The sequence below is a fragment of the Furipterus horrens genome, unplaced genomic scaffold (assembly GCF_987537825.1).
Source record: "Furipterus horrens unplaced genomic scaffold, mFurHor1.1.pri manual_scaffold_3, whole genome shotgun sequence".
Taxonomy (NCBI): domain Eukaryota; kingdom Metazoa; phylum Chordata; class Mammalia; order Chiroptera; family Furipteridae; genus Furipterus; species Furipterus horrens.
Window position 1 is genome coordinate 192517843 of NW_028327173.1, and position 13943 is coordinate 192531785.

At 45.9% G+C, this 13943-nt stretch overlaps 1 protein-coding gene across 1 annotated transcript in view; it reads right to left on the reverse strand.

Moving 5' to 3' along the window:
- POMT2 (protein O-mannosyltransferase 2) overlaps window positions 1–13943 on the reverse strand; it is a 38793-nt gene that overhangs the window by 21652 nt on the left and 3198 nt on the right. The window contains exons 2-4 of the mRNA XM_090272102.1: window positions 6105–6189; window positions 3221–3325; window positions 1408–1516 (exon numbers count right to left, since the gene is read on the reverse strand). Coding sequence (XP_090128228.1) covers window positions 1408–1516; window positions 3221–3325; window positions 6105–6189 — 299 coding nt within the window. The remainder of the gene's footprint in view (window positions 1–1407; window positions 1517–3220; window positions 3326–6104; window positions 6190–13943) is intronic.

The window sequence follows — 13943 nt, forward strand, 5'->3', positions numbered from 1 at the left end:
AGGGCTCTTGCTCATTTCCACTATCAAAAAGGGAATTCTGCCACCTTGCTAGTGCAGCCACAAACGACCTACACCTAGGATAGTCTTACATTTTACATGAAGTACATTCTACATACAAGTGCCAAAGTGATTTTTTGAAACAAAATTTCATTACATCATGCCCCTTCTTAAACTCTCCCGTCTCACTCAGACTAACAAACTCCTCAAAACCACCAAAGCCTGCACAGTCTCCCTACCTAACCAGCCTCCTCTCCCAACCCCTCTGCCCCACTCACTCCACTCTGGCCCCACTGGCCTTCCTGCTGCTCCACCAAGTGCTGCCCTGTACCAGGGCCACCGCACACGCTGTCCCCTCTGCCTGAACACTCTTCCCTCCCCTTTCTGCATGGCTTAATCTTTTGTTCAAAGCCACCTCCTCAGGCAGCTCCTCCCTGACACCCTATCTAAAACAGAATCACTCCCAAGACTCCATTCTTTACCCTACACTATTTTCTACATTGCCCTTATTGCTTAGGATGTTGCATTACAGACTTAGTAACTTACTGGCTTATGTATTGTTTGCCCCACTGGAGAGTAAGCTCCAAGATAACAGTGCCTCATCAGTGTATCCTCTGAGGCCAGGAACAGTGGCCTAGCTCAGAGGAGATACTTTAAAAATGGTTGTTGAATGAAAAAGTGAATAAATAACTGAATTAATAACTAAAAAGGGAAATTAAAGACGCAGGAAAAAGCCACCAGTCCTCTATAGAGAGGCCGTATAATGTTGCAATATATCTATCAAAAAAGGCCAGAATCACCCCTAAAATACCCACCTAATGTGGTCTGGGCTTCTTCAAATGTTAAGCTCTTTAAGGTCATGAACTCACTTTCAAAAGAGCAAGGTTAACAACAGGATCAATTTTTACCAATTGGCTCTCATTTACTCATGTGAGGATTATCACAGAAAATATTTAAGTTCCCATTTTATTATCCCCTGCTACCTAGCTGCTCCTTAGGCACCTGCCCTTGCATTCATCTAAAATTTGTTTAAGGAGTACAAACTAAGCTCAATAGGAACCTAAGAGAATCAGAATTAGAATTGCAAGCCTCCTTCACACACACACACACACACATGCATGTTTATCTTCTTATCCAATCCAAACTCAAATGTGGACAACCTGGACGTCATCTATTCCTTGGGATTACCCACGCCAACTCTCCCTTACAGTAATGCAAAGGCTTGCTACATACAAATATTTATGTATGTAAGTATTACTAGTGAATAAAATAACATTTGTAATACATTTCCTCTATCCTAAAATTATTTAAGAACTGGACCCACAGACAAGATCTTTGAATACGTGGATTTCCAGCAACATTCCTAGTGCACTGGCCAGTTTCCCAAGAGGCCAGTCTGAGACAGCTTACCAAAGGTGAGGAGGGCAGCAGTGAGCAGTGCTGCCGGGAGGGACCCCGACAGCTCCAGCACAGTGAGGTGGGCAAAGGGGATCAGCAAGGAGCCGAGAAATGCACACAGCTGTGGGGAGGAAAGAGGAGCAGTCAAACAACCAGCTAAGCCTCAGGGACCTCCCTGACTCAGGTTTAAGAGGGAGGACCCTAATGAGGGCATGACATGGGGACCTAAAATCACCTGGAGCGTGCATGAACGAGAAAGGGGTGATGTAACAGTGAAGCATCAGATCAAGCCACATCTATGTTCCCACTGAGCACCAACTTGTACACTGACGTGGAATCAGCCAAGTTCAGCCAGGAAGGTGTGGGCACACTGGCTTCACGTGGGGGATGCCAGGGCTGCGCTGTTCCATCACCGCTAGCTCGCTCTGACCTGGAGAAAGCCATCGCTCTCTCTGCATCTGTGCAGTGTGAAGGATGAGTTCCTACCTCGTAAGGTTTACTCGGAAGATTAAACGACCCAGTTTATTAACACACAGGAAGTACCTGATAAACTTTAGCTTCTATTACAAAACTGTGCTACAAATTAAGAAACACATCTCTGAAGGTGTTTTAAGAATTGAGAGAATTCTATTGTTATTTCTGTTATTTCTCCCTTGGCTCTTTTCTTCATTCGTACCAGGAATCACTCTTTTAATCTACAGGTTGTATTTTAATTTTAGAAAAAAGAGTGCTTCACATTTCAGTATCGGGAGGCTTTTTTGATTCGTTTTGTTGTTAACCACAAGCCTTCTCTGTACCTCCCTACTTCGTCCATCAAAACAGACGAGCCCAAGGGAGTGGAAATTCTCACATTTGGGTTGTCACGTTTTGTCAACAGAAAGCAAGGTGCCCTAGCGTGAACAAGAATAAGGCTGTTATATTTGGAGTCTCAAGTCCCATAATAAGTTCACAGTGAGTCAGGCCTATATCCGATTATGCATGCTATGTGGTATTCAAAACAGGATCACTTAGAATATGAACTTCAGGGTATCGGATGCTTCTTGTTTAATATGGTATGATATGACCATGCAAATTATCCGATGATTAGCCCAGATAAGCGCTTTGCATTTATCTAAAGTGTGTGAGCTTCCCATGGAAAGGGGTTCATAAATGCAACATGTGTTGAGAGCCCCACATTGAAGGTGAGTTTCTTCAGGTTTCACTTAGCAACAGGTCTGGGGTCCCCAGAGCTGGGTGTTTAGGCCCTGCCATGCTCCATCAAGGCTGGTGCTGGGACTCGGGGCACAGAGGGAGCGGGCCTCCCTTCAAAGACTGGAAAACCCCTGCGTGTGCCTGAAACCTTCATGGGAAAGTAGAAACCTGGTGACAGCAGTGGGGGGATGCTGAAATCTTAAGAAAAGGCCCTCAGAGATATGCAACACTCCAGGGATCACGGTCTGGGAGAGGAAGAACATGTAGCCACAATTCAGCAGTATATGGTTAATGATTATACAGCCTTTTCATGCTGAGGCCAAGGCTGGGACTACAGGAGACTGCATGCTGCCCGGGGCCCTGGCTGCTCTCCAACATGCAGGCTGATGCCTGCAGGCGATGGGGCGGGCCTGCTCCTGTCTACGAAATCTCTACATTATCGGTGGCCTCCCCTTCCCTTCTTACCCACACCAGTGCTCAATCTCTACACCTGAATCTCTACTATAGGGGGCACGGGTACAGTCATCCTTCCCCCACCCTGAAGTCCGCTTATCTACCCCTGCCACCACTCCAGGGCTCTGACTGAGCGCGGCCCCGGGGTCCAGGGAGGCTGTAGCAAGCCAAAAAGCCTTACTCCTCTCATTCCCAGGTAGTTGTGATGCTCATATTTGTCCCCAGGCTTCTGGAACATAAAGGTGCCATCATATCCACTCAGGTAGCCAGCAAGGCCTATCAGCATCTGAGAGAGAGAGAACAAACAAAAACGTGAGACCTTTGAGAGGTGATTCCTCCATCCCCTGAACCGCCCTCCAGCTGCACCCAGACTTTGGCTTCCCTTGACAACTGTCCATAGAGGGAATTGACCATGTGATATTTTCTCCTGCAGCTGTTGCAAAGCAAAGAATCTTCTGTCTATAGAGCTTACTGCCTGAAACAAATCCTCTCTTGTCTTAAGACCAAGTTCTTGGGAGCAGTGCAGGCTGAATGCTTAGGAAGAAAAGAGCCTGGGCAGTGCCACTGATGGGTTCTCTCATCTGGCCTTCTTTCAGCTGCTATGAAGTAAAACCTGACAGTTCACGGCAGGCCATGGGCAGCGGCTGGGTCCTGGGAGACTGGCCCACTGAGGGGGGAGGAAAGTGGCCGCATGTCCGCACACAAGGAACAGAGAGAAGAGAAGAAAACAGCAGAGAGGAAAGAAAGCTGCAAATCCCCAGAAGGGAAGAGAAAATCCCCACGGAAAAAAATGCCAAAGGCCAGAGACTGGTTTCTCCTTTTTCCGGTATTCCAAAGGGAGGCAACCTAGGCACATCCCAAACCAGAACAAATGAACCTTAAACTAAGACGTGAGCCCTTCCAAACACCTCAGAGAGTCAGCCTCTTTCTGTCTTGTCTTAGCCATCAACAGTGTAAAACTCTCTTCTCACACGAGCAATCAGAAGCAGTTCAAACATAAAAACTGCCACCAAATTCCAAGCATCTGTAACAGCCCCAGGCTGCCCCCTGTTCTGGTTAGGCTGGGGAGAGGGGGCACCGAATGTACTGGCTGTGTGGAGCAAAAGCCTCCCAGCAACACTGCTTGTGGGGGCTTGGCTTTGAACCACTAACCAGCTCATTTTTTTCTCTTTAAGTAGTTCTGAACAGAATCACTCTGTAGCTCCATGTCAGGTATAGAAGCCAAAGTTCAGCAGTAAATGATTCATGATTATAAAGCCTTTTTTTTTAAAGGAGGAATCCCAGGATCCTTTGACTGGCTTGGTCTCAGAACCTATGCAAGATGCTCTGCTTCCTCTCTCACAGGTTTCTGATTTGCTCATCGCCCTCCTTCAACCAGGTGGAGCACGGGGCCACAAGGAGGTAACGGAGAGGGGCAGAAGGACTGCACTCGCTGGCGGCCGCCTTAGAAAGAAGCCGCACATTTCTCCCTACACACAGGGGCCAGGTGTGAGGAAGGGAAGGCTTCCGTAAAAACAAATCAGCCAGTGTCTTCCACGTCTTCACTGTGCTCAGCACAAGGGGACACTGAAAACAGAGGGGAAGTCCCCCCTGAAAGACTAGGCTAGGTTTCCTATGAAAAGCCCCCTCTCCGGAAGTCTGGACCCAGGCTAGCTCAATACAAATATACAATACACTCTGTTGCTTAATTCCATGGTAGTAACAGATGTAGTCTGCATACCGAGGCCAGGAAAGCTCGTGAGGCAGTGCGGCGTCATGCTTAAGAGAGCAGACTCTAAGCCAGTCTGAACCTTGACCCTGTCATTTGCTAGTTTTGTTCCCTATGGCAAACTCTGAGTCCCAGTTTCCCCATCTATAAAATGAGGACGCAACAGTACCTACTTCATGGGTTATTCTGAGGATTACATAAAATAATACATCTAAAGTGACTGGGATAGACTAACTATTCAACTGCTCTTATTTTTATTGTTGCTGTAAACGAGACAGAGGCCATAACATTTCCACTCTGGGCTCAGAGCTGGATGTGAAACAGGCCACCTATCCCACCTCCCTCTCACCTCCCTACCCACAGGGGCCTCCTCCACTGCCCCGACCCCATGCTCTCCTGCTTTCCTAAGCCCGTCATCACAGGTCCCCACCCTTGCCTACCCTCAGCTCAGCCTTCAGCCTTCGTCCCCAGGTACGCCCTGCTCCAAGGTCACCTCCCTGCTTTGTAACAGGCAAGTCCTGTCCCCCTGTCCCTCAGCCTCCAGTCAGGAAGAAGGGACAGAGTGAATGCCAGGGCTAATCCATTAGCCTTCTCAGAGATGTTTGTTTTTAAAAAATAAAATAAAATGAATTCTCATTTGTGGAATTCTTAATTGTAAACCATGTGAAAGGACAGGTTAAACAATGTATGTGCTGGTAGTAGGGGAGGGGGAAAGAGTTTCACTCTCCTGAGCTATTTCTGCTCTCTCTAACATATTCCTTCTCTCCATTTCTTCTTTTTTTTTAATTGAGATAAAAGTCATACACTATGAAACTCACCATTTTAAAGTATACGTAGGTTTGTAGTTCATTCACAAGGCTGTGTAACCATTACCACTACCTAATTCCAGAACACTTCATCACCCCAGAAAGAAACCCTGGACTCATCTGAGGTCACTCCCCAAACCTCTTTCCCCACCAGACAGTGGCAACTACTAATCTTCTTTCTGTCTCTATGGACTTTCTAATTCTGGACAATTCATATAAATAGACTCATATAATATGTGGCCCTTGTGTCTGGCTTCTTTCACTTAGCACGTTATAAGATTCTTCCATGTTGTATCAATACTTCATTCCACTTTTATAGCTGAATAACATTCCAGTGTATAGATATACTATGTTTTGCTTACCTACCCATCCACTAATGGGCTCTCTCTCCATTTCTGAGCCCAGAGGACCCTAAAAACACCAAAGACTTTCCATGAGAGTAACTGATCTGGAATGTCAGGGAATTCTTTCCAAGAGGCCAATAATCAAATCCAAAACCAAGACTTGGCTCCAACCCTTAGGAGAGGGCTGCTGCCCCCCACATGGCTCACCTTTCCCAGAGGTGGGTGCACATCGAAGAAAAAGGTACGGTTGATATAGTAGCTTCCCATTTTCCCAAAGTGAGTCTCATCCCAACTAAAGGAAAAACAAAAAGAGAAATGAGAATTTTTAAATCATCGTATAACCCAAATAGCCTTAATAGAGCATGGTTAAAACGACAGTTAAAACCAAAGACTATGAGTTTCAAGCAATTAATGAGAATTTCTGAATAAAAAAAAAGCCGTTGACATACGTGATTTGAGGAAACCCATCATTAAGCTTCAGTTAGATAAATTAGAAAGGTTAGCAAATATTTACCAATCATAAACTTAATTATAAATTTAAGTTAAATCTACACTTATTCTGTATCTTTAGTTTCTATTTATTTTTAAAAGGCAAAGAGTTTTCCTATAATATAGAAAGTTTTGTAGTATGGGTTTCCTTCCAAGGTTATTAACTTCTAACTCAGAGACATTTGCTACTAGAAACTACATTACTATTATCACAAACTATATCATAGGCTCCTGGTCCCAGCAGTCTGATTTTGTTCATCAACTTGTGATAATTAACCTGCTGCCTATGAACTCACTGGTCTTATTATAATAAACTATTATATAAAAGTTGAGGGCTTTCTTACTAAGAACCTAATTAAAATCTATTCTCATTGCACAAATACTTCTGCAAGTAAATAACGTGATTCTAATACATATCTTCTAAACACAATGCAAAGTCTTGGTCTTCTCTGCAACCACATACAAGTTTTTAGCCCTTCCGTGAGGGCTTTGCGGTGGCAGCCCAGTTGTTCAGCAGAGCCTGGCCATTTCTGCTTCCCAGCACCAGCACTTCCTAACAGCATGACCTGGCAAAATCACTCACCTTCTCCAGATCTCTTCTCATCACCACAATGAAGACAATACTAACATCTGCCAGATCTCCCTCGCAGGGAGGTATTAGGGATCAATTCAGATGACGCGTGTGAAAGAAGTCTATAGGTTATAAAGTCCCACCCATGCTGGGCACCAACATTTGTGGTTAGCTCTGAGATCTGTTTGGAAGCGTACTGACAAGTGGGTATGAGATTTTGACTTCAAAACTTTCCCGGGTGAAACTAGAACAGTAAGGCCACACTTAACATCACTGATAGGTTCTGTGACTTTAGGCAAAACAACATATAAGAAAGCAATTTTACCACAGAAAAACTGATATAAACAAGAGTTAAGTTCCTAGGGCATCTCAATGTTATAACAAAACCACGTTGAACGAAATAATCAATGTTAACTGAGGACCTTCTATTGTAATATTCACCTTCTTCCTGGCTTGCACTGCATGCTTGTGTTGGGAGAAGACAGTCTTCCTCGGCTCCCTCTTGCTCCCACAGACTTTGCGGGCCATTTCCCAGGATCATGTTTAGGCAAGCAGCCTTGAAGGAGGGGTTAGCGTCGCCCTCTGTGACAAACAGCAGTCTCGTTTACTGCATATTCTAACACAACAGAGTCCCCAAGCTCAATATTCCTCAGCTGATGCAGCCCAGGGCGTGTGCGGGCACCCGCCCAGACTCACGGCATCACATGGGATTGTGGGGGCAAGGGGAACCGATGCCAATGGGCCGATGCCCATCCTGCTTGCTGTACTATGAGAAATAAGTCCTTTGTCTCTGACCCACGACTTTGTCTTCTGCCAGCAGCCATAAAGCAGTGACTGGCAGGGTACAATAAAATCCCAGATCCTGACAGTTTTTGGTGACAAGCATAGGATGCTGAGGCATAGCTTTCTGTAAGAGAAAGGACAAGTACCCCTCTCCCCCAGGCTGGGTGAGAGGATATGAAAAGACGCCCCAGAACCTGGTAGCAAATGCTCTTGCCCAAGTGGTAGGCAAAGAAGGTAGTAAAAGTGCTCCACATACTACCTGTTAACGAGGCTGAGTGGAGAGAGGCAGGATTGAAACAAATCATCTAAGAGCTGCTTGGTTACTGCTCACTCTCTTTTAGGTGAAGAAGACATGCAATTATGACAATGGGCAGCAACCCTAGGAGCCCCAGCCAAAAGGCAATATGGATGCAGCTGCTGAATCAAGAAGTCTCTAAAGCTCACATAAATGGTGCCAGTAGTAAGGACCTTGCTATTCAGTACAGAACTTTGGGTAAAATGAAAACACTGCAAGATCCTTGGGTGAGCTGTGTACTCAAGCCAAAAGTAAATGCTACTGGCTTAGAGGCTCAGAGCCATTTCTCCCTCTGTGTCTTGGGATCCCTACCCCCTACCACAACCTCAGCTGCTTTACAGAGTAAAAGGATTAAAGGTAAGCCAAGGTCTCACTGCCCCCAAAGGGGGCTGAAGGCCGTACACACCCATCCTCCTATGCTGGGAAACTCCAGGGAGGAGAGGGACTCAAACTCAGGGGCCCACATCTCCATCCCACTCAATCCCACAGGAGGAGGATTTGCTAGGTGCAGGGATTGCCAGAGGTGCTGAGGTGTGCATGGAGTGCCATAGCAGTGTGCACAGGGACTGAAAGAAAAGGGCTCATCAGACCCGTGGCAGTACACTGGGGAGGAGGCGGTGCCAAGCCTACCAAGGGCTAAAGAAGAAAAATACCTTCCTCCGCTCCCTGCATCCAGCACTCCCCATACTCCCAAATGCGGAATGGCGTGATCTCTGGGTGGCTGTCATTGGAGCCACACTGATGCCCAAATTCAGCTGACAGTGCTTGAGCCAAGCTCCCAGTGGGAAAATGAAGGTAATACGGCCTCGTGGGGAGGACTCTTTACCATTACTGTGGCTTTCATTGCTGAATGTGTAATTGGTATTGATCCCATAGGTGTCAAGGAGGACCATCCAGTTCAGGGACTGCCACATGCTGAGAGCTGATCCTGTCCCCTCCTTGATGGTCAGGAGAAATAACATCAATCCCAAGAAGAGAAAGGGCAATCACGGCTTTAAAGACAGAATGGCCCATCGAGATGGAGGCGTAGGTAAACGCAGCTCGCCTCCTCGCACAACCACAGCAAAATCACAGCTAAACAACAGAACAATTATCACTCAGAACCATCAGAAAATTGAGGTCTGTGGAAATCCAACAGCTAAGAAATTAAAGAAACTACATTCACCCAGACAGGCAGGAGAGGCCGAGTGGCAGAGACACGGATACTCGGAAAGGCCTGGTCCCAAACCCACGTGCAGTGGATAAAAATGGAGGGTTTATCTTGGGAGCAAGGGATTCCAGCCCCACACCAGACCACCCAGTCCAGGGTTCCAGTGCCAGGAAGAGAAGTCCCCAAAACTTCTGACTGTCGAAACCAGTGGGGGTTGGGCTGGCAGAAGAAACTGTGGGATTCGCAGGTGTCTCCTCTTAGAGGGCCTGGCACACAGACTTACTCAGACTCACTCCCTCTGGGCTCCAGCACTGGGGCAGCACCTTGAAGGGCACCTGTGGCATATGGGGAGGAACTAAAGTGTCTGACATCAGGGCAAGAGCTGGGGGACAGCTTCCTCCTGGAAAGAACTGCAGGCAGCGGCCAGTTTCTTTTCTGAGCCCTTCCCGACACAGAGCCACAGTGCTGCGGGGGCCCCATATCTGAGTCTCCAACAACCTGGCTCACACAGTTAGTCCACCCTGATTACCTAAGGCTCTGCCCCATCCAACTTATGCCCCCACCCAAGCTGTAACAGTGGCTTTTCCATATGAATGGCTGGGTTAGGTGCAGGCTTCAGACCATCATAAATCTGCTCCAACAAGCAACAGCTGAGCCCAGCCCCATACCACCACCCCCCTCACTGAGTGGCCCCAGGCTCTGCCGATTGCTTTATAGCTTATGCCCAGACAGAACCCAGGTGGTGGCTAACCTTGGCCTGCACCACCCAAGAAATACCAGAGTCTGAGCACCCGGTGGACAGTTACAGACCACATTGGAGCACCACCACCCAACCACCTCCACAAGCCACGGAGGGAAGTGGCTGCTGGCCAGTGGTCATAGCCAGTCCTGCCAGCTGTCTGGACTGGGTAAATCCCTCCCATTGACCTGCTGACAGTAATCAAGACTCAACAATAAGAGGAGGGAGTACTCAGCCCACATGGAGGGCATACCTCAAGTACCCAGCTTGGTGGATTAGGGAGGCTGTGCCTCTGGACCCTACAGGACACCTACTACGTTAGACCACGCTACCAAGACATGGAGTCAAAGCAGCTCTGCCTAATACATAGAAACAAACACAGGGAGGCTGCCGAAATGAGAAGACAGATGAAAGAACAGATCAAAACTCCAGAAAAGAGCAAAATGGAGATGAGCAATCTATCAGATGCAAAGTTCAAAAACACTGGTTATAAGGATGCTCAAGGAATTCAGTGTGTACTTCAATAGCATAAAAATGTTCCAATCAGAAATGGAGGAGACACTAATTGAAATAAAGAGCAATTTACAGGGACTCAACAGCTGAGTGGATGAGGCCAAGACTCAAATCAATGACTTAGAACATAAGGAAGCAAAAGACATCCAATCAGTACAAGAACAAGAAAAAGGAATCCAAGAAATCAAGAATAGTGTAAGGAGCATCTGGGACAACTTAGAGCACTCCAACACTCACATCAGAAGGAGAAGAGAAAGAACAAGAAATTGGAAACCCATTTGAAAAAGTAACACAAGAAAATTTCCCTAATTTGGTAATGGAAATAGGCATGCAAGTCCAGGAAGTACAGAGTCCTGAACGAGTTAGACTCAAAGAGGACCACCCCGGGTCACATCATAATTAAAATGCCAAAGATTAAAGATAAAGAGAGAATCTTAAAAGCAACAAGAGAAAAGCAGATAATTACCTACAAAGGAGTTCCCATAAGACTGTCAGCCGATTTCTCAAAAGAAACTTTACAGGCTAGAAGGGATTGGCAAGAAGTATTCAATGTGATGAAAAGCAAGGACCTACAACCAAAACTACTCTATCCAGCAAAGCTGTCATTTAGAATGGAAGGGCAGATCAAGTGCTTCCCAGACAAGGTAAAGCTAAAGGACTTCATCATTACCAAGCCCTTATTATATGAAATGTTAAAGGGACTTATTTAAGAAAAAGAAGATCAAAACTATGAACATTAAAATCGCAATAAATAGAAACTATCAACAACGGAATCTAAAAAACAAACTAAGCAAATAAGCAGAACAGAAACAGAGTCATAGATATGGAGATCACTGGCATGGTAGCCAATGGGGAGGGAGTCTGGGAGAATGTGGGAAAAGGTGAAGAGATTAAGAAGTACAAATAGGTTGTTACAGACTATGCAGGGGGATGTTAAGAGCAGGTATAGGAAATGGAGTTGCCAAAGAACTTATATGAATGACCCATGGACATGAACAAAGGAGGGGGGTCGCTGGAAGGAGTGGGGGGTGCTGAGTGGAGAGGGGTAAATTGGAACAACTATAATAGCATAATCATTAAAATTTTTTGAATAAATATATAAAATAAAGATGGAGTGTCTGCTAGAGTGCCCAGAAATACCATTCTCCAGGATAACAGCACCCCCTGCTGAACACAGGCACCAAATCCACTCTTTTTTAAAGGGGCAACTATCAACCTACTACCATGCTAAGGTCTTGTTGAAATTGAGTGCCTGACCATGAAGGCCTTAGGACCCCCGCCACTTTGGAGTGGGTCAACTTGGAATCTATGCCTAACAAGGAAAGGGCTTAACAAGCCTCGCTGGTCAAATGGAAATGGTATAGTCAAGACGATAGCCAACCTGGCCCTGGAGGCATCCAGATTTTATGCGAAGAGGTGGCAGCACCCCCTTTGGCAAAAGCTATCTTCCACTCTACCACCTAAAGCAATGCCGCTCCCTCAGCGGAGCCCGTATTCACAGAAGTTTTTCTCATTGCTGAGCATGGGACTCTGATGGTTAGGCTAAGCTAGAAGTTGATGGTGCCCACTGGGCAGGCAGCAGTCATCCTGCCCCAGTGACAACTCTAGGAGGCTGACTGCAGTAAGGGTTGATCGGCACAATGTTCTCAATTGAAAGACCTCACCCTCGCCTTAGGCAATATTTCTAAGAAACAGACAGGTTATATTTTTGTTTACTCTGGGGCGTTTGACAATGCCTAGCCATCTGCTATGTCACTTGGAAGACTGCAGACTGAGATTAAAAACACCTCTCTTTGGAGCTGAGAACTATGGGATAAAATCTCGGCTGCCTGATGATGGGACAATCCGGGTCACTCATATAGGTGACCACAGTAAGGGCCAATATTCTGATAAAACCGACTGGACTTAGCTGCTTATCAAGCCTGTACCACCCAGACTGCTGCCACTGCACCAGGTGTGGAAACACATCTACCATCATGAACTGGGTGCAAAGTAAAGGACTCATATGTTTCTGAAGCAGAAGCCATCACTGCACTGCGGTGGCTTGTGTCTCCTGCCAAAAGTTGGCCTGTTCATCTTTCAGTAAATGAAGGCACATGGCACAGGGCAGTTTCCCTGCCTGCTCCAAGCAAACTGACTATATTAGGACTTGGTTACCCCTCTGGGTTATCGTTGGTGCCTAAATGCTGCTGACACTTTTTCAGATTACGATGTTGATAATGCTGTTTCAGTACAATCTGACTCTAGACATACCATTGTGACCCTTTAAACTAAACTGTCATGCTTTCAGCTTTCCAAAGCAGCCACAGTCTGACAATGGTGCCCCTCCTTTTTGCAATGACCACCCAATAATGGGTCAACAGTCAAGGTATTTGATGAGATTCCACACTCCCCACCATCCAGACATCTGATATTGTCAAGGACTGAACAGTCCTCTCAAAAAGATTTCTGACTCTACTTCTCTCTTGGTTCACACACCTTAGAAAAGGAGTTTGTTTACCAGAAAGGGTTAATTTCCTCTTGGCCACCAACTGGGTAATGATAAGGAGAAAAGGGGTAGAAGGTTGTATAAACCTATTTTGAACATTTGAGACTTTCCACAAAGTATTTCTGGGCATGATTTGTCTTTCTTTCCCTAAAAGCAACTTCAGATCAGCTCGGAGACATCTATGGGATTCATATTTAATTCTAGTTCAGTCACCTGGATTTTCTTGTTTGAGTGACATGATCCTAGAGCATAAAGATAATGACCACTTGGTTGAGTACACTTTTTGTCAAGTCCCCCTACAGTGGCTCATGTGGGCCAAGCTGGGAGACATAATGGTCTCTCCCAATTTGCTAATAATGGCCTTGGCAACAAAGGTCTGGATGTTAGTAGGGGATAATTGGAGAAAAGGTAAAGTTACAGGTACTAAGTGGGACACCTTGATTATATGGCAGTGGAAGAAAAGAAACAACTCTGGCACCTCAGGCAGTAGCATCTTAGACCCCCGTAAATGTAAAGAAAAGGGAAACAATTAATGCTCTTTGTCCTCTTGGTCCAACACCAAAGCCTGGCAAAACATTCACATGCTACACGTAAATCGAGTGGAATCTATAAGTTAGCAAGTCTGCTACTGAGTTTGTCAGCATGCTATGAAATTGGAAAAACTCACATAGACACGGCCAGTCTTCAATATTCTGACGTGCCTGGTAACAACATCAACTCGCATCGACCTCTTCCTATGTGTGCAAACGCACATACTGGCAAAACTTTCTATCAATCTGACTCATACAAATTCAGATGCTTCTCCTGACACCCTCAGAGCCTTAGGTTATGCCCTGTTTAGTGACTGAGGCTGCAACAATTCAGTGACACTCACTGCCTATGTGACTTAAGCAAAATACTGTAATGTGATCTAAATCAAATTTGATGGTGATCCAAATAAATTTAACAAAAAGTCTTGAACTGGAGTGACATGCACCCCTTCAGGTAATATATTAGGATGTAGGGAAGAATGGGCCAT